This window comes from Chiloscyllium plagiosum, unplaced genomic scaffold (assembly GCF_037043375.1).
Source record: "Chiloscyllium plagiosum isolate Xiang-an unplaced genomic scaffold, Cpla_swu_hap1 HiC_scaffold_4, whole genome shotgun sequence".
NCBI lineage: Eukaryota > Metazoa > Chordata > Chondrichthyes > Orectolobiformes > Hemiscylliidae > Chiloscyllium > Chiloscyllium plagiosum.
Genome location: NW_028270142.1, coordinates 84,777,733 through 84,799,177, shown reverse-complemented (window position 1 = coordinate 84,799,177; position 21,445 = coordinate 84,777,733). Strand labels below are relative to the sequence as shown.

General features: G+C 40.1%; 1 protein-coding gene across 18 annotated transcripts in view; it reads left to right on the top strand.

The window, feature by feature from the left end:
- Positions 1–19,986: 19,986 nt before the first annotated feature.
- dtna (dystrobrevin, alpha) overlaps positions 19,987–21,445 on the top strand; it is a 198,598-nt gene continuing 197,139 nt past the window's right edge. For all 18 annotated transcript variants that reach the window (XM_087986442.1, XM_087986441.1, XM_087986438.1 and 15 more), the window contains exon 1: positions 19,987–20,141. In XM_087986442.1, coding sequence (XP_087842568.1) covers positions 20,125–20,141 — 17 coding nt within the window. In that variant the 5' untranslated portion in view covers positions 19,987–20,124. The remainder of the gene's footprint in view (positions 20,142–21,445) is intronic.

Sequence of the window (21,445 nt, the reverse complement as noted above, 5' to 3'; positions counted from 1 at the left end):
CACTTGCACTGCGCACAGGAGCCCCTCAGTCCATCTTTTATGCTTTCACAATGTCTCAGCAATGTGGGGAGCTGCCGATTAGGAGGGATTATTGCTTGTTATATGCCTTGTTGATGGCACGACCCATATCATTAATTAACTTTATATTTTAACAAGCTCGCGGCCAAATGAGAAAAATCAAAAAATCTCAACATGGAAACCAGAGTGGGTACCTTGTAGATTCACCTTGCCACTTGCTTCAAATGTCCCCCATGATTTGTGGTGCCAAACTGCAAATCAGGGCATGATCCATGTGCATCAGCCACACATGCATCATTGTCCACAGATATTTGCATCCAGGATGGCACCTATCCTATTTGCTGGCAGGATGCTTAAGAAGCAACAACTTGCATTTCAACTAGCATTGAAAGGCTGCAGCAGGGGCACTTTGTGTGCAAGGACAGACACCCAGCTCAAGGATTGGACCAGGCTGCATCTCAGGGAAACTTGCTTACTCTCATAGTGCTCATTTACTTAGCTCCACTCTGCATGCTTGCAGCATCCATGCCTTGCATTTCCATGTCAAGCCAGTTACTGAGTTGATGCTTCTGCCAGAGCCAAAGGCTTTGTGTTCCTGTGTTGAGGTGATCTTTTGCGCAGGCACATAGGCTGTTTTTCATGCTTGACAGTTGAGATCTGTCCAAGGTGGAGGTCATCTTGAAGATCAGCACTCTGAGATGTCATTGTAACTTCTATAGCTTGTGTCAGATGCTTGCAAGGCAAACATACTGTAAGCCAATTGGTGCGGGTCAGTCCTCACTCCAGTCAAGGGGAAGACTGCTGTGAGTCAGGAGCTACAGGTACATTAGTGATAGGCACAGTCCGCACACAGTCCAGGATCTTGACATTGGTCAGTCAGCCTACTTGACATGTTCACACTCAGGATCTGTCCCAGTCCAGGTCTGGGGAGTGAGCAACTGTCGTTTCTGTAGAACCATCACAAGCAGTCAGGATATTGCATGCCATCAGTTGGAGAACTGCAAGCACAATACTCAGGGGTCTAGTAGGTCATGTCTAGGAGTTGCCCGTCAAAGTTAATCAGAGGTCTGGGGTGACTACAGTCCTGATGGCCCGTCCATCAATCTTTCAAAAAGGATGCTTCTGTTGGGGCAGTGGGGGATTATTGCCAGAAAGATTGGTGGAGTTGAAGCTGGGGGTGAGAGAAATCATAGACATTTGCAGAGGTGTCGTTAAGGATGAAGATGGGGGAATGGAAGCGAGGCAGTACAGCATCAGATGTGTAATACGCTGTGATGTGGTAGATCAATGGCAATGACCATCACTGGGAGGGTGGAGAATAGCGGAACAAAATGGGCTTCATTTATAATTTTGGGGTTCAAGGTCACAGAGAACTGTAACAGGTGATGTTCAATGTGGTAAGTGTCCACATGGGAGAAATGAGTGCAAATGGGCTATTGAGGCACTGAGATATAAAAAGGGACATGGAGGCTCTGAAGGTTACCACGTAGGGCCTGCTGCTGCCATCACTTTTGATTCTTTAGTTGTGAAGTGCTGCTAGTGAATGGCCGGGACAATGTTCAGCCCGAGTGGTTGTATCCTGTTAGTTTGATGATGGGCAAAAGTGAGGGACAACATTGAAGCAACAAGTCCATGAAAGAAGTGTTTGCAATGTCCAGTAGCATTTAATTAGCAATCGTTTCATTACCTATTTGGTCTGCAGACAGAACAAAGGAAAGATATTGGTCAACAGCGATTTGCAACTGAACCTGAGTTCACAATGGTTATGAAGTTAGGAGCAATGCATTTTAAAAAGGTCAGTGCTGAGCAAAGGGGAACATTATTCAGGCACCTTCCAAGGATCCTGTGTGAGCCACACAACATCACTTCAACATCTGTGATGTAAGTGTAACACTAATCAGTGATTCTCCCACTGCATCTTGCCAAACACACTTCATTAACTATCTACCAGCCCTTTGGTTCCACTTTCATCCAATTTAGTCCCATTCTACCACTTGCCACACCTGGAACATTTAAGCACAACAGGATATTCCAGAATGGACCAACAGTCCTTGTGCTGAAGACATCTTTAAAAGACAGTTATGCACACAGTTGCCTGCATGGCTTGTGAAATTTGCCTGCAGCAATTGGCACCTTGCTTTTTGGGGAGGGACCTAGAGGATCTGCTGGACAGGGTAATGCAGAGGCAGGTTCTGGATGTAGGTTTGCTCGCGTAGCTGGAAGGTTCATTTCCATTGGAAATGAACCTTCCAGCTCAGCAAGCATACCTACATCCAGAACCTCAACCTGAGCTACAAATCTTCTCAAAACTCACTAAGAGGCAGGTGTCCACTACCTGAGGACAGGTAGGGGATGCCATAATGCCAGACCCTGCCAGGCCCAAGGTTTCCATTCGGGTCAGTGAAGTTTCCACCATGTGGAAGAATGCCTGGCACTTCTGGAAAAAGGTTACTGATCTTCTGCCATTGTAAGTACTACCATCCAGTCTCTAATAACTCATACTCACTCTGTCTCTGCTACTGTACCTCCTTACCACCAAGACGCATGCTCCGCCACACTCAGCTTTGCCTACAATATCTTCCTCACTTGGTGTCATCCACTCCAATCCCCAACATGACTTACACCACACATCCACTACATTGCCAATCCCTTCACGCAGGACACGTCCTCACCTGCATTAAAAGTAACAGCTGTGCCACTCACTTTTATCTCTCTTACTATGTGTCCCTCTCGCTTTGTGTCTCACTCTAGGAGGAAAGCATTCCACAATAGGGCAGAAAGAGACAAGATAGCTGGGTTGCTAGATATTCAGCTCCACATCACTTCTGAGGAAAGGATCCTGACTCTGACTGCCCTGATGGACTGACTGACTGTTTCTCTGGACTGGTATGGGAGGTTACCCTTGACTAACTGTTCGACCCACTGACTGAAGGCTATCTCCCTTGACTTGGCTGAGAAACATTGGCAACTATGCCAAGCTTCCTGGCTTTGTGTCTGCACTAAACATCAAGGTAATATAGCAGTACTGTGAGTACTATATTTGGCTGAATAAGAAAAATAAGGTGTTCAAATATTACTTGTTCAGTTTGGGTTCTTCCATAGTAATGCAGCTCCAGATCACATTACAACTTTGATCCAAACATGAGCAAAAGCTGAACACCAGATGGAACATAGTAGTGACTGTCTTTGACATCAAAGTGGCATTTGATCAAATGTGACATCAAGGATCCTGACTAAAATGGCAAGTTAAAAGTTAATGGGACTTGTTGGATGTTGAGAAAATGCTTCAATATCTCTGCAAGGATGATACGAATTGATGAAGACCTATCAGGAAACAATACCAGGCTCATTCTCTTTTCCTTTGAAAATAGATGAGTTAGATAATTATGTAGGGTGTACAGTATTGATGCAGGCCATTTCTGATGAAAAGTCACGAGATTTGTAATGTTAACTGTGCTTTCTTCCCACAGATGCTGCCAGATCGATGGAGTTGCTCCAGCAATTTCTATTTTTGTTACAGATGCAGGCCAGTTAACCTAACCAATTCATGCTAGCATTTGTGCTTCATTTGAGTCTCTTCCCATCTTACGTGAAATGCATCTAGACAATTTGTTTCAAACACTATGTAAAGTGGCAAGTTCCATTCCGCATTTGATTTCATGGTTAAAAACAATTTAAAAGTTGTGGTTAACATAGCATTTTTCATGACCATCTGATTTCTCAAAGTGAGTGGTGATGGAAATATAGTACAATAAGAACCAAATATATTCAGAATTTTGAAAGATTTTGATGGAGTGGGCATAGAATGATTGTTTCTACTAATTGGAAAGAGCAAACTAGAGGTTATTAATGTGAGGCAGTCATCATGAAATTCAAATGGGAAATAAACTTTGAGGGAAACCTTGCAAGTAATAGTAAGACAGACAGCTTTAAATACATTTAAAAAAGAGAACATACAAAGTGAACATTGGCCCCATAGAGAATGAGGTTGAGGAAGAATGGAGAACCAGGAAATAGAATAGGATTTGAATAAATACTTTGCAGCAGTCTTTACAGGAAAATTCACTAATAGAACTCCAAATTTACCAAATACTGAAGGGCCAAAATGGGGAGAGGAAAGAAGACCATTAGGAATAGGAGTAGGCCTTTCTGCCCCTCAAGCTACTTCATCATTTAGTAGGATCATAGCTGATCTGACATTCCTCAGTCTACTTTCCTGCAATTTCCCCAGAACCCTTGATTTCCCTGATTGATCAGGGATTTATCTATTTTAGCCTTAGATAAATACAATAACTATCACTAGAGAAAGAGTGTTTGGCCTGATGGTCTTATGGGAATTCAGAAGAACCTTCCAGATCCTGAAATTGGTATAAATGCATATTCACTATCACAGATTGTATTGATGCAAATACTATAGATATATTTCATCGGAAGCTAGAGAAACATATAGGAATAGAGAGCTACACTAGTAGAATGAAATAAAAGAGGAAGTTTGCATGGAACATAGGCACTATGATTAAATACCTTTGTCTGTAGTCCCCCTTCTGGTGATTGTAGTGAGGTCAGCTTCATAGGTGGACCTCATAGCGTATGGGTTCCCTGATTGGGGCTGTTAATCTGGTTCAATCAGGGAGCCCTGGCGGACAGATATAAACAGGAGTGTCAGAAGGTTCTGTTCACTCTGAGAGCTGGCACTGAGAGAGCTGGGTCAGTGTCAAGGACTCCAATGTAAATAAGCGGCGATTTAGTGACAGAATATTGGCCTCTATGGAGTTATTGCAGTGATTTCAGTGATGACAAAAGAAAAGCATGCTCCTGAAGAAATTTGCTTGCAACAGTCATCTTTGAGTTGGGATAAGCATTTCTGGCATCATGAGATTATTTGAGAGGCCTGACTCATTTGATTCTGCCATCAAAGACTGGATCTAGTTTGTGGAAAGAAGGCATTACTTTTTTTCTGGGCTAATGACAGTTGGGCAGATAGAAAGCAAAGAGTAATTCTCCTGACAGCTTGTGGAACCCCAGCTTTTTCAGTTATTAGGAGCCTAACTTACCCTGAATCACCAAATGTTAAAATCTTTCAAGAGTTGACAGATTTAGTTAAGGAATATTATGATCCCAAACCTCCTCTAATTCTGAAATACTATTAGTTTTACTCGGCAATTCAACTTCCAGGGGAATCAGTATCAGGATTTTTGACCATGTTAAGATGATTAGCAGAGGCATATGACTTTGGTTTAACCCTTAATGAGAGAGTGTTCAGTATGTGGGATTAATGATGTAACCATGCATAAGACCCACAGCTCGATTTCAAACAGGCAATAGAACTGGCTTTATCATTGGAAAATGTGCAAGTGGAGCATACAAGTTGCAGGTATTGCGATGGAAATGGACACTCTCACCATCCCGACTGAGCTTAGTGAAAGCAATTGCATTGCCTCACTTAGGACATATACTGAACAGAGGGACTCTAGTTCAGCCCACAGCAAAACCCCAAAACAAAGCCAAGCCTCGGCCAAATGGTTGACATTTTCTTCAGGATCTAGGCTGGCAAGTATCGTAGCCACTGCTAGTATGTAAAAGAGACCCAAATTGAGTAAGAGGCCAGTATCAAGGAGAGTACATACCCTGGAAAGTCCACCTACATCTGGTTTGTTACGGTTAAATCGCTTAGCAACATCCAAATCAGATCCAATCAAAATAAACGTCCGGTTAAATGTTCACCTGGTTCTAATGGAGGTCAATACTAGTCTGGCTATTTCAGTGATCACAGAACCAGCCTTTAACAAAATCTGCTGTGGACTCCAACACTTAAGTTTGCGTAAGACTGAGACTGAGAATCTATACCGGTGAACCATTACAGATTAAGGGTACAACTTCGGTTCAAGTCTCTTATGAGAAGCAGCTGGTTTAGTTACCACTGATGGTCGTAAAAGGCTCAGGCCCAAGTCTGATAGATGAAATTGGTTGAGAAACATTTTTTTGATTGGAAAAAGGCTACCCGAATGAAGTCCCAAGCAAATACCCAGATGTTTTTCAGGAAAGTCTAGGACTGTCAAAAGAGCTAAGGCCACCTTGAATTTTGACCAGGGAGAAATTCCACAAATTTGCAAGTCCCACCCTGCAGTGCTATTTGCCTTATATGCAAATGTAGAGGCAGAAATCAAAAGGCTGGAAAACAAAGGAATCATCAAACCAGTCCAGTTTGTGGAATGGACAACATCAGTCATACTGGTTGTGAAGCCGGATAGGTCAGTTCATCTTTAAAATAAATGCTAAACTGCTTTCGCAGCTGGATAATACGCAATCCAATACATAGAGGATTTTTATGCAAAGCTGGCTGGGGGGGTGAGGGTCAATCCTTCACAAGGCTGGACATGAGTTATGCATACTTCTAATTGGGGTTCAATGAGGATCCCGAGAAGTAAGTTACTCTACCCATAAGGGTTTGTACCAATATACGTGGCTGCCATTGGGGGTATCGTCAGTCTATGCAATTTTTCAGTGGACAATGGAGAACATTTTACATAGTCGACTCCAGGTCTCCATTTATCCAGATGACATGCTAATAACAGGGAAGACCAATAAGGAACACTTAGAGAACTTGGACATAGTCCTTAGATGTTTCTTCCAAGTGGGCGTATGCCTTAGAAGGGAAAATTCAGTGTTCCAGGCACCCCAAGTATTTGGAGTCCACAAGAATGGGTTACACCCTTTGAAAGAAACATGAGGGCAATCAAAGGTGCCCTGGCTCCCATGTCTGTACCATAGCTTAGGTCTTTCCTTGAGCTGGTGAACTATAACAGAAAGTCCATACATAACCTGGCCTCCATTCTAGCAGTTTTCGCCAATTCTTCAAAAAGGACTAGCCTTGGAAGTGAGCATGTAGCCAAGCCATAGCTATCATCCTCTAAGGTGTTGGCACAGTATGATTGCAAGCAAGATCTGATATTGACATGTGATGCCTCCCTGTACAGCATCAGTGTAGTATTAGCTCATAGGTGACCCAATGGACAGGAACGCCCAATAGCATATACATCCAGGGCTTTGGCTAATACAGACCGTAAATATGACCAGATAGAGAAGGAAGGTTTGGGGATCATTTTTGGAGTCAGAATGTTCCACCAACATCATTATGGATGTAAATTTGTAATAATATGCACCACAAACCCCTGCTAGATCTACTTAAAGAGGACAAGGCTGTGTCGCCCATCGCTTCAGGCCGAATTCAGCAGTTGGCTCTCATACTAAGTATAATTACAAATTGGAACACTACCTAGGAGGCCATGTCACAAATGCGGATGCATTGAGCCACTTCGTGCTGAGATACACCACCAGTGGTACCACCACTGGAAGATTCTGTATGATTTTAAATCTGGACACACTTCCAGTCACAGCTGACAATATCAGCAAAACATCTGCTGGTGGTGGGGAAACCCAAAGGGCTGTCACAGATCTGAAACCTTTCTGAACTTGAATAGACCGGATCACAGTAGAGGATGGCATATTATTATTGGGGGGGGCAAGAGTGATTGGCTCGAGCAAAGGCCAGCGCCATATTCCGGCTAAACTCCACTAGAGTCATCTAGTGGTTTCCAGAATGAAGATGTTGCAAAAAGTTATGTCTGGTGGCCAAGACTCGATGCAGACATAGCTGGACTGGTGGAGCAGTGCCCAGAATGCCATCAAGGACAAAAATTACCGCCAGCAGCCCCCCCGCCCCCCTGATATTCATGGGAATAGCCGCATGGACTCAGGACTCAGTTACACGTAAAATATGCAGGTCCTTTCATGGGCACAATGTTCTTAGTCATTGTGGATACCTACTCAAAGTGTCTAGCTATGAGTTAATTCATCAAACATTGGGACGATGACAGAAGAACTGTGCACATCTTTTGCAATACACAGACTCTCAGAAGTGTTGGTCACAGTGAACAAACCATCGTTTAACATCAGGGAATTTGAGTGTTTCCTGAAATAAAATGATATTCAACACATAAAGACAGTTCCATACCATCCATCATCCAATGGTCTAGCAGAAAGTATCGTAGAGTCATAGAGTTGTCCAACATGGAAACAGACCCTTTAGTCCAACTTATTCATGCCGACCAGATATCTTCAGTGAATCTAGTCTCATATCCCAGCATTTGACCCATATCCCTCTAAACCCTTCCTATTCATATACCCAGCGGGATACCTTTTTAAATATAAAGCCTCCACCATTTCTTCTGGCAGCTCATTCCATATACACAATACCCTCTGCATGAAAAAGTTGCTCCTTACGTCCATTTTAAATCTTTTCACTCTCATCTGAACAGTCTAAACTTTGAAGGCAGGGTTAAAGAAACAGCCTACAGCTTCACTAGATACCAAACTGTCCCAGTTTCTATTTGATTATTGAGCCACCCCTCAAGCTCCAGCATGGACAGAAGACTTCACACCAGGTTAATTCTGATCTTCTTGGATCTGTGGAGGGAGGGTGAAACGGTATCAGGAATGCCATGGCTGGACACAAGACTCTGCTCAATAAGAAAGACAGTTTACTTTAGGGGACAAAGTTGGATGTAGGAACCATGGGAATGACTCTGCATGGGTGAAAGGCATGGTCAACACAAGGTCAGGTCCAATATGCATATGGTTTAGGTAGGTGCGACGGTCCTGAGCAAACACGTGTGCCAAATGAAAGTTGTACACTCAAACAGTGCAGGAGCAAAATGTGCCCAGCTCTTCAACTGCCTTTACAACTGATCTGGAACCCGTGGGTTCTCCCTCTCCATCAAGTATTGAAGATACCTCGGAATCTGAGATGGTTATGGTGTATGTTGCAATCTTGACGCCTCTGCCATCTAAAGAGGAGAATCAATTTTATACAAGCTGCTGCAGGAGCAAGAGGCAAGCTACTGTGCGTTACACACCACCAGTATCAAAGGCAGAACTGGAGCATCTAAGACACCCCAGGAAGAGATACAAAAACACATAACTGGCCTATGTCCTTGGACTCAGATGGAGAGGGATGTAGTGATTCTAGCGAGGTCGGCCAGGTGATGACAGAATATGAGTCCCTTATTGAGGTTGTTAATCTGGTCCAACCTGAGACCCCTGGCTGACAGATATAAACCGGAGTCTTCAGTTAGGTGGTAGTGTGGGGGTTAAATAAAAAAAAAGGGAAAAAAAATCAACAGGAGTGTCGAGGGATTCTGTAAAAAAAAAACCAGAGTCTTAGACATCCTGTTCACTCAGAGCAGTTGCAATGAGAGAAAAGCATGCTACTGAAGAAATTCACTTACAACAGTCACCTTTGAGTTGGGGTAAGCAATTCTGGCATCATGCTAAGAAAAATAATAATAAACCAGAGTCTTAGACATCCTGTTCACTCAGAGCTGGCTCTGAGGGAGCTGGATCAGTGTCAAAGCTCTCCACATGTAATCAAAGGATGACTTGGTGACGGGATACCGTCCTCTGTGGTGTTCCTTCATGCATTCTGTGTAATTTAAATTTACAGTATGCCTGTAGGTACATTTAAGTCCCCATTGTGGAATTGTGGTGCGACTGCTGATGAGAAAAATACAAACAAAAATAGCAATTGCTGAAGAAACTTAGCAGGTCTGGCATCATCTGTAGAGAGAAAACAGTTAACATTTCAAGTCCAGTGATCTTTTTTCAGAACTGTTTTTAAAAAGTGTAAATATTGCTATCGAGGAAAAGTACATATCTGAAAGGAGAAAAAAATCAGTGTTTTCAGTGTGTCAGTTTTCCTATTTTAATGATACATTACTGCTAATATTCTTCTGCATGAAAAATTACCCAAAGAAATATTTCACAAGAGGGAATTAACATTAGCATCAAAAATTGAAACTATTTCACTTCCATCTATAATGCCAGCTTCAGAGTTTTATATGGCTTAATAATCATTCAGCTGACCATGGAGATGATAGATGGCTATGGAAAGGGTAAATTTCATGATGGCTACATCTCAAACACAGACAAGAAAACACGTCTTTGTTCACATTTGAAAATGCAGTCTTAGGAGGCAAAAACTCTTCAGTTTAGTGTTAATATCAAAGTGGCTAGCTGCCAAAGATTCAGGCTGCCATTAGGATAAGTGCTGTGTCCCTAAAATCAAGAGTGAAAATCAGGAGTTTGCTGAGTGGAAAATGTAGGTGGACAATTGTGTTCTGAAATTGTAGGGTGAAATAAAGTGATTTAGGGTTTTTGAGTGCTCAAACAACAGTTGTACAACAGGATCTATGCAATAATGCCTTTGAGAATTGAGTATCTTTAATAATGATAGTTTGGGTCAATGTGGATTATTTTATTTCTACTACTAACTTGATCAACTTGTCTCACTGTTATTTTGCATGGAGAAGGGTTATATTTGTTATTACCTTACACAACCTTTAATAATGCAGTTAATGTATGTATATTTGGGGTGTGGGAATTGGTGGTGGGAACAGGGAACATGTATATCAAAAGCAGAAATAATGACATGGACTAAAGAAACAGGTGTAGCCTGAGTTGCAGGGTACTGTGGTAAAATAGATGGACAGGTCCATATAGGAGCTAAAAATAAGTTAAAGAGTAAATAAGTATTAAATATTCACATTACGAAAGAATAATTGGATATATTTTGAGTTGCCAATGTAAAAAGTTAAAAACTTTTAATGTTTTTCAATAAAACTTTACTGCAGTGTAGGGAATAAATCCAAGAGAACAGATATCCTTCACAGAGAGAGAGAGAGAGAGATATGCAACTTATCTTCTGCTTCTTGGTCAGATTATGGTTCTGGGTGGAAAATTGAGATGTTTTTAAGAATTCTAGTTATAATGAATGTTTTCATAATTTTGTGTACATTTCAAATACTTAAAGCTTAATGGAGTGAAACAGAATGTTTTAATGAATCGTTAAATATAGCTTGTTGTAACTGCATAATCTCAACTTCAAAATATGTATTGCACCATACAATGATTAACTTACAGGAAAGGGATTGTTCTGAATTTTAAATTTATTCGCCTCAGTCTGAGCTGAGTTGAGTTGCCTTGGATGGTTTCTTATCACAAGTCCTAGCAAAATTTCTCATCCTGACTTTTAAACTTGTTGCTTTAATTACATATGACCAACGATAAGGCATGCCAATGTAAAAAGTTAAAAACTTTTAATGTTTTTCAATAAAACTTTACTGTAGTGGGTGGCACGGTGGCAGTGTGGTTAGCACTGCTGCCTCACAGAGCCAGAGACCTGGGTTCAATTTCCGCCTCAGGCAACTGACTGTGTGGAGTTTGCACATTCTCCCCGTGTCTGCGTGGGTTTCCTCCGGGTGCTCTGGTTTCCTCCCACAGTCCAAAGATGTGCAGGTCGGGTGAATTGGCCATGCTAAATTGCCCATAGTGTTAGGTGAAGGGGTAAATGTAGGGGTATGGGTGGGTTGCGCTTCAGTGTTGACTTGTTGGGCCGAAGGGCCTGTTTCCACACTATAAGTAATCTAATCTAATCTAATCTAATCTCTCACACCTGAGCTGCACCTATCTTACTAGGCAACACTCCCACAACAATTTGCTACTCAGAAGATGTCCATCCAGAAATCAGCATCCCATACACCCATGCCACCTAGTACAACTGGACAAGCATTAGCATTCTGATGGTGCCTCCCCCTGGCAACATAATGGCAAAGTAGGAACAAAGCGACACCGCTCATGGCACTTGGCCAATATGGCTGACACTCCCTCACACATATTCCCCCACTCTCTCACCTTAGTCAATGTTTAACCACCAGGCCACATACTTTTCCTGTCCATAGCTACATCTTATCTGAACATTCTATAAGTCAGTGTTTCCCTGTCCCAATGCCCACTGTAGACCAGCATCTTATCATTGTCCACTACAGGAACATTACATATAGACAACCAATTGGACAAGTGTATATACATCATATGATTTTATTTATAGAAGGAGAAAGAGAACAGAAGTGAAAACTTTTGTGACCATGTGTTCTGATACCCTTATGGAACCTCCTTTACACATACTTAATTGCACTATTCAGAGTAAAGATATATTTCCCTTTATATAACAAAGCCATCTATCCTGGTACAGTTTTTTGCTCACTCCCACCACCTCCCCTCCCCTCTTTGCATTGTGAGAAGACATTGAAATATCTCTTTTAGCATACAGGGCATAGACACTCCCAAATGAAGCAATGGATATCAAATTTAGATTTGTTGGGAATGTTGCCAGCTTTAGTTTGAAAGTATCCATAGGCATAGAAATTCAGGGCCACTGTGACCTTGGTGTAGAATTGCTCTTATACAACTCCATTGATTTTCAAGGTTGTCACAATTTTGCAATAAATCAAAGAAGTGCGAATGCTGGAGATTTGATACAAAGATAGAAATTGCTGAAGGAACTCACCTGGTCTGGCAACATTTGTGGAAAGAAAGCAAAGTTAATTTTTCCAGTCCAGTGATTCTTCATCAAATCTGTCACAATTCCGTGACCACATTCTCGATGGAGCACTGCTTGGCAAACCCTGCTATTAACTGAGTTTCAGATAAGAGAAGTATTTTTTGAAAACTCCAGGTGGATCAGGTTTCCTGCTCTAACATCTGGCTTCTCCCTGTATGAATAATTCTTCCTCTGTGCTGCTTCTACTCTATTGCTATGTTGTAGCACAGGAGGAACTGCAACTATAGATAGTATAATTGGGAGAAAGAGATGTTTCAAAATCACATCACTTCTTCTAAAATTTCAGCACCACTCCCTCTGACTTAAAGAAAGTCTGCCAACTCCTTAAACAGCCTGTGCTCTAAGTTCACCTGGGATTAATTCTGCTTCACACAGATAACTATGATCAATATGTAATGACCGATGACATAGCCCAAGATTGTGTCTAGGATTTGTATCACACATTGTTGGTTATTGCAAGCATTCCACATGCAGGATTTATGACTGCAGATATCTTAAACCTGTGTCATGTAAGTGCCTGTTTAATGCATTCATGTAGCCATGATACCATTAAGCAACATTTTCACTGCCTTGACTGATCACTGCTGATAGCCATGAGAAGCTTTGTAGATTATTGTCTGTGCTGAAAGTCAAGGAAAGACAGAAGTACTGTGAGGCTGTAGCAAAGTGCAAAGCCTCCAGGCAGAGAGGCTGTGAGTATCAAAGTAGGCAAAGTGAGGAAGAGCAAAGAAAGCAAGCAAAGAGCCCTGAAGTACGTCATGCTCTGATGCATGAGATGGATGCCTACCTCTGTGTGCAAAACTGACTGGCAACAACATTATAATGAAAGGTGGCAGTATACTCCAAAGCTCAGCATTGAAATGAAGAACAGTATTCCAAGTGAGTTTGAGAAATGCCATGATGGTATAGTGAGACTGGTGCATGTTGTTCCCAATTCCCATGGATGCCAGGAATAATGGAATGTGGAAATGTTGGGCACTGCTGGCCAAAGTGGAACCCTGGAGGAGTAAACAATAAGCTGGAGCCATCAGGTGCCCACTTTGTTGTCATCCAGTTTATCAGCAACATGTTGGAGAGTAGCAAGAAGCATATAGATGAGGGTAGAGTAGGTAATAAAGAATGCAGATTGGTGGCTTGCCACTAACTAATGAATTATTTTCATGCCATTCAACCTTGGGATGCCATTCAATCAGACTTTATTTTCTTGATATTGAAAATCTCATTCTTCCAAATTCATTATTTTACTCAACTGACCCATCATTCCCCACATTTTTCAGAGGCTGGGAAAATTCTGCCCTTTGTTGTTCCACAATTTTTTTTGTGTGATGTTTTATCACTTGCTGCCACAAATGAATCCTTGGTGTCCTCGGCACAGGATCTGAGACAAACCTTCTCATATGCATCTCATAAAGTTGCATTTTCATTTTCCCATTACTGTAACAGAGGAGTGAATGCTATATCATTCATACATTTAATTATTTTCCCATGGAATTAATTTCCTATCTCTATGTTAGATTTCCTAGTTCTTGTGCCTTTATGCAGTGAAATTCTTCTGCAACCAACCCTCAATTTGCTGGAGTTTTTGCTATAATGAAAATTATAGAATTTTAAAATGGGAAGTGAATAAATCCTGCATCACCCGGTTCACATGCCCAACTCATCTTCTATCATCTCTTCTTGATTCCCCCTGTGTAACACTATGAGAAATTTCTGGTAGTTTGAAAGTAATAGCCTTTTGGTGAAAAATCTGAAAACTCGGTTGAGTACATCAGTAAAAGTATAAATATAATAGCTAAGGAATAGCAATAATTTGTTAAAAGGAAATGAATCTTAACAAATTGTAGATTCGAGCAAAAGTTTAAAATACGAGCAAGTTCAGAAATAATCAAATTAAAAGTTTGTAACATGGGTTCAAAATGAAGATTTTCACAATGAAATCAATAAATGTCCGCATGGTTTTAGAAGTAAGAGAACTTGCCTGCCAAATATCGATGGTGGTAAAAGGGATTCCAGAGTTGAGGAATCCATCAAATGTCTGTTAATTCATCACATAATTTCTAAATGTCTGATTCATGTGTATGTTATAAGTTTCCTCCAGTTATAACTCTGTATGCTTTGGGTGGTTGACGCTATCTTTTGGAAGTTTTAGCAGTATGTACTATTTTTCAGATGCACTGCAGAAATTCACCAAAGATTCTCAGACAGCACCTTCCAAATCCACGACCACTTCCATCTAGAAGGACAAGGGCAGCAGACATATGTGAACACCACCACTTTAAAGTTTCCCTCCAAGCCACACACCATCCTGACTTGGAAATATATTGCCATTCCTTCACTGTCACTGGGTCAAAATCCCAGAATTCCCTCCCTAATGGCATTGTGAGTCAACTCACAGCAAGTGGACTGCAGTGGTCCGAGAAAGCATCACACCACAACCTTCTCAAAGGCAAATAGGGACGGGCAATAAATGCCAGTTACACCCACCTCCCACAAATGAATAAATAAACAAGAAGTTAGGACAATATTCTCTCCAGTAATGTAACCATATCCTCTGGGTCCTGGTCCTGGTCCTGATCCTGGTTCAGGTAATTCCCCAAAAAGAAGTTCAAAATCACTGAAAAATAAATCCTAGAGAAATTTGGTTGCACTGTTAAGATTTTAGATGGTGCAGCAAACAAGAAGCCCCAGTAAACATAACACCTTATAAACTTTGTTTGCATGATGGTCCGTGTTATGAATTAGTCAGACTTCCCTGAAGGTCGCCTTTTCTTCAGAATTTCATTTTTTCACAATAAAAATGTCCATTTCATATAGGGTGCATGGAAATTATGTTAGATCAGTGCCATGAGTCAACTATTAAGTTATTTTGTTGGTGTTGTGAAGCCAAATGTGACCTTGCAAGAATTAATTGCTACTTTTTGTAGAAAAGAGTCATTGATTATTGATGCTGCTATGGAAATGTTCTTGGATAAAAAGAGAGGCACTGAGTCATACAAAAGAAGAATTTGCATTGTTTGACATTGAGTCAGTATTGAATTAGCCAAGCTTTTCAGAGTGGCAGAGTATAATTTTGTTTTTTAAATTATGGGGAGGTGGGTGTGGGAAGGCTGAATCAGCAAAAGTTCTTTCTAAAATCACCTTAAATCTTTGCCCAGTCAGTTCTTGGTTTTCTTGTTTTAATTCACTCATGGAACATTGGCATGCAGGCCAGCATTTATTGCCCATTCCTAGCTGCCTTTGTACTGAGTGGCTTGCTAGGCCATTTCAGAGGGCAGTTGATAGTCAACCACGTGGCTGAAGGTCTAGAGCCACATGTAGGCCAGACCAGGTGAGCATGGCAGACTTTCTACCCTTAAGGATACCCTTGAACAAGATTGTTTTTTCTTACGAGTGGGAACTGTTTCTCTCTCTGTCTGTACTCTGTCCAGATCTCTCATGATCTTGAAAACTTCCATTACATCCTTCCTCAGCCATCTTCTTGCTGAGGAGAACAGTTCCAATTTCTCTAAATATCGGCATTACTCAAGTTTCTCAACTCTGGAAACATTTTTGTAAATCTCTTATGCACTGTTTCCAGTGTATTCATATTTCCATATTGTGGCACCCAGAACTGTACACAGCACTCCAGCTGAGGCCCAACTGAGGTCTTATGCAAGTTCACCATAAGCTTCTTACACTTATATTCTCTGCCCTTATTAATAAAGTCCAGGATACTATACACTTTATTAACTGATCTCTTCGTCTCTCATGCCTTCAATGACCTGTGCAGATATAAACAACAGTAGTAGACTCACCAACTTTAAGGGCATTTAAATGGTCATTGGATAAACATATGGATGAAAATAGAATATGTAGGATAGATGGAATCAGATTGTTGCACCCATCTGTGGTACCATCAAGAGCCGAAGGGCCTGTACTGCGCTGTAATGTTCTATGTTCTATACCCAGGTCCCTGTGCCCTTGCATCCTCTTCAGTATTGTACCCCTTATTTTACATTGTCTGTCTATGTTCTTCCCACTAAAATACATCACTTTACATTTCTGTGCATTGAATGTCATCTGCCACCTATCTGCCTATACCACCAGGTTGTCTAAATTGTTTTGAAATTCCACACTGGCCTCCTTACAATTTACAATGCGCATCTAGGTTTCATGTCCTCTGCAAAATTTGAAACAGTTCCCTACACATAAATTAATTAATATTAACATTAATTTATATCATGAAAATCAAGGGTTCTAATTCTGACCCCTATAAACCTTCCACTATAAACCTTCCACTATAAACCTTCCACTATAAACCTTCCTCCAGTCTGAAAAATATCTATTGATTATTACTCTTATCCATGTTGCTCCTAACCCTTTTATTCCATGAGCTGTAACTTTCTGACAAGTTTGTTGTGTAACACCATTTTGAACACCTTCTAGAAGTTCATGTACACCTCACTGACAGCATCATCCTCATCAATGCTTTCCATTACCTCTTCAACAAAACCCCAGTACATTACATAAACATGATTTGTCCTTAAGAAATGCATGTTGCCTCTTCCTAATCTATTCAATTTTGCTTCCATGTGACGACTAATCCTATCCTGAATAACTTTTTCTCAAAGCTTCCCCATCACTGAAATTAAACTGACTGGCCTGTAATTGTTGGGTTTATCCTTAGAACCTTTAGTGAACAAGAGTGTGATGCATCACTCAAACTGAATGAGTCGAAGGAAAATTGAAAGATTATGGTCAATATTCCTGCAATTTCCACTCTCCTTGGCTTCAATATCCTTGGATGCATCTCATTAGGCCATGTACCTTATCAACTTTAAATACCAACAATCAATCCAATACTTCCTCCTAAACAATATTGAAGTCTTCCAACAAAGTTTCCTCCTCAGTGACCATGTCTTATGTGGCATCTATTTCCTTGGTAAAGACAGATGTAAAGTATGCATTTAACACCTTATGTGCACCTATTTAACACCATACCCTCATATTTCCATGTATGGATTCCCTTTTGGTCCCTAATCAATCCTTCTGCTACTTTTATCACTCATTCTATTTATATGGCTACAGAAGACCTCAGGATCCATTTTATGTTGGCTTTCAGTCTTCGATCATAATTCTTCTTTACCTTTGTGATGTGCTTTTGCATGTCCCCTATGAAAATTATGTATTCCTCTTGGTTTTCAATTACTTTTTCTACCTGACATCTGTTATAAACATAGTTTTCCTTTTTCATCTTAATTTCTATCTCTTTTGTTATCCAGGTACACACACATGTTGACTGTCCCCAAACCAATTCCATTTGCTTAGTTATAGTTTTCCTCACCAAACTTTAATTTCAGTAGATATGTCATGTTTCATTCTTAACCCATTAAAGTCAACTTGCTGCCAATTGATATATCTTACTCTGGATTGACTATTGTCATTCTCTACCATCATGCTTAACCATACAATACAGTGATCACTGTCTATTCCATGTTTCCCCACTCAAACTTTATCCACCTCATTTTCAAAAACCAGGTGCATCCTTTCTTGTTGGACTAGATATATATTACGGTAGGAAATCCTCAGCATTATCTAAGAACGTTTGACCCTCTCTGTCCTTTACGCTATCAGTATCTCAATCGATATTTAGATAAGTATATTATAGTTACCATATCACGTGGTCTTTGAAAATTCTGTGCAGATTTTCCTCTACATCCTTCCCACTAGTTAATGGCCTATAGACCATATGGAGAAATGTAACATCATCCTTTTTTTTCCTTAACTCGAGCTAAATTGATTGTATTCTTGAATCCTCTCAGCATGCTATTTCTCCAGGACTGCAGTGCTCACCATAATCAATATTCCCACCCTCCTCCTTTCTTTCTTTTTCTATATTTATGGAATCCATGTGTCCAATTATATTTAACAACCAGTCATGTCCTTACTTGTACGATATCTCTGTTATTGCCACAACATCATATTCCACATGGCAATTTGTGCCTGTAATTCACCAATTTTATTAACTAGACCCCATGAGTTCACATGCATGCATGCACAGTAAGCTTCCCTTGTTCCAACTTCACGTATTGACTTACTATTCTCTATTGTAGTGCTATTTGTCTCTCCAAGTATGTTGTGCACCTTGGTATTCTTTCATATTCTCTGAGGATAGATCTTAACTATAGCTGTTATTACCAACAATATCAATTAGTTGTTTCTCCTTTTAAGGTTTTCACAAAGTAGTCATTGTTAATTTTGGAGTTGTGCCACACTGCAGCTTTCAGGCTTCATGAATGAAGGACTGAGGAGATTAAATTGTTTGGAGACAAATAGGAAAAGAAGTTAATTTGGTTGATTGTCCCTTTCAAGCTTCCTGTGCAAAGCACAGCCACTGTTTGAGAGTTGTTTTAATCAAAGTAAAGTGTTAACATTTTGAGAGCCTTTAAAGCTTGTATAGACATGCCTGTGGAATGTTGCTGCAGAATAATGATACATGAAACAAACAGAATTCATTTCAGTCATATCTTTTTTAGTTTTGAGGATGATTCATTCTTCACCTTGAGCTAGAAATATTTCTCCTGAGCATTTCACTCCTCTTTTTCTCCCTTATCTTAAAAAGGATTTGCAACTCATACTGACAGTTTGGGATACTGTCAGTTTGTGTTTATGCTGCTTGATATTGTGCGTTGGCCTTGAGGCAGTAGTTGTGAGATAGAAAGTGAACAAGGTAACCTAACAGTGTATTCAGCTGAAATGATACAATATACTGCACCTGTCTAGACTTCCTCAGATTAAGCTTCATTTGTGATTAGTTTGGAACTGTTGTTTAATTTTGTTGTCAAAGAACATTACTATTTTTGTTAAAAACTCTGAAATTTCTCATTGAAATCAGAAGTAGAGCCTTTAATTTCCTTGGTGAAAATTTTGCCTTCTATCCTGAATGTGGTTCACTTGAAACTGGAAATGACATTCATCCCTTAAGAAGGAGTTTCTTCATTTGTCATTTGTTTAAAGAGTTGTTGGAGTAAACACACTTGGTGAAGACTATGAATCCATGTGTTCATATGAATTACTCAAAAATCTGTCTTTAAAGGCACAGTGATTGTGTTTTGAGACCCTGCTGTTCTATAGCACATGGAGAGCTGATAAGATGACTTTCAGATAAGTTTTATTTACAGTCCAGAGCTTGACAATTCTGCTAAGCCTCCAGACATATCATTCATCAATACTTTACTTTACTATTCAGCCATATTTAGAAATGAACATTGTTTAGTGAAACATTCAAAGAGCATAAGAATTGGATAAGGAAAACATATTGGCCCATCATCTACTAATTATTTAAACCAAACTGATTTATACTACTTTTATGCTAGATTTTGGCATGAAGCCAGAAAATGAGCAAGTCTAGTGATCAAAAGCATTTGATTGGTGAACTGCATGAAGGCATCAGCCAGCGAAACTCCATAGGAATGCAGGGTTGGATGGTTTAGAGTTAAAGATAGAGACTGTGTGCACATAGTCTCTTGAGCCAGGTTCTAAATTCAGCAGTCCGATCAGTTTTCTAACAGGCTGTTATCAAAAGTGCCTTCTCTCAGCATTAAAACCAAAACTTCTTGTTAAAATATTTTTAAGACTTTATATTCAACGAGACTGCATGTGAAGACAGAATGGTGTACACAACAGAGTAAGTTTGTGTTTAAAGCTTACTTGTTTTTAATGGGTTTGTTTATACTTTTGTTGCTTTGTTTTATCTGGCATTTAAATTTTCTACATTCAAAGAGTTAATTAAAAGTATTATGAATGCTGTTTTGCACCTCCTTTTGTGTGAATCTTAAATGGAATTGTTCTGTGTACAAGCTTTTGAAGAAACATGTTTTCCCCCTGTGCTGCATATGTTCTTAAATGGAAATTCCCTCTGCTTTACTCTTTTAGAAGTATGGCATAATGACTATAAATGGTATTTTTAAACTTAGCTTTGCCAATAGATTACTGTTAACAGAATGAGAACCCAAAATTATATTCTATGCCACATTTGAACTGTATTTTTAAGCATCTAATTATTATGGTCAAGGTAAATAAACATGCCTTGCCAACTGATTGATATTTAGTAAAACAAGTTTTCTTTTATTTGATTTTATGTGCCTTTTTAGAAGTCCATACAAAGTAGGTTTATGGACAAGCATGTGCTACAAAAACTACAGGGGGAGTTTTAAACTCCTTGTGATTGACGGTAGAGGGTTGGGAGCTGTTAAAAATAAAGAATGATGTAATGCAAGCCCCATATACTACAGACTTGTTTGTCACCATTTAAACAGTAGTGGGTTGCCTGGTGTGCCTGTGGGCCACTCCTAAAAAGTGGAGCAACTCTGTAACATTAAATTCATGCAATACAGTTGGAACCTGGTTTAAATTTGACAATGACCAGGCAGATGCAGAAATGCTGGCAACAAAATAGAATTGAAACCAGTTGGACCAATCATGTAAGTGTTTTCATAACAATGTTTGTGAGCCAAAAGGAGCAGGAATGCTCTCCTTGGTTCCTTAAAGACATCTTCTGCTACAATTGGGTTGATATGATAATGGAAACTAAGATTTATGCCACACAAATGCCAGGCAATGTCATCTCCAAGAATGGCGAGACTAATTAGTCCCTTGGTGTTGATTATTTCCATTGATGAATCCTCCACTAGCAACATGCTGCAGGTCACCATAATCTAGAAACCTAACTGGAACAGTTGCAAAAGAACTGTAGTTACAGTGGTATGTGAGATTCTTAATATTGTGTTGAGTAACTCTTGACTCCCCAAAGCCTTCCCACTACTTATAACGTAAAAATTAGGACTCTGATAGAATAATCTCCACTTTCCTGAATGGATGTCGTATCAACACTTGAGAACCTCAACAGCATTCAGAATAAAACAAGTTGCACTACAACAACACAAAGTTTCTTTAACCAGAACCTCTAGAGACTGACAACCTCTACCATCT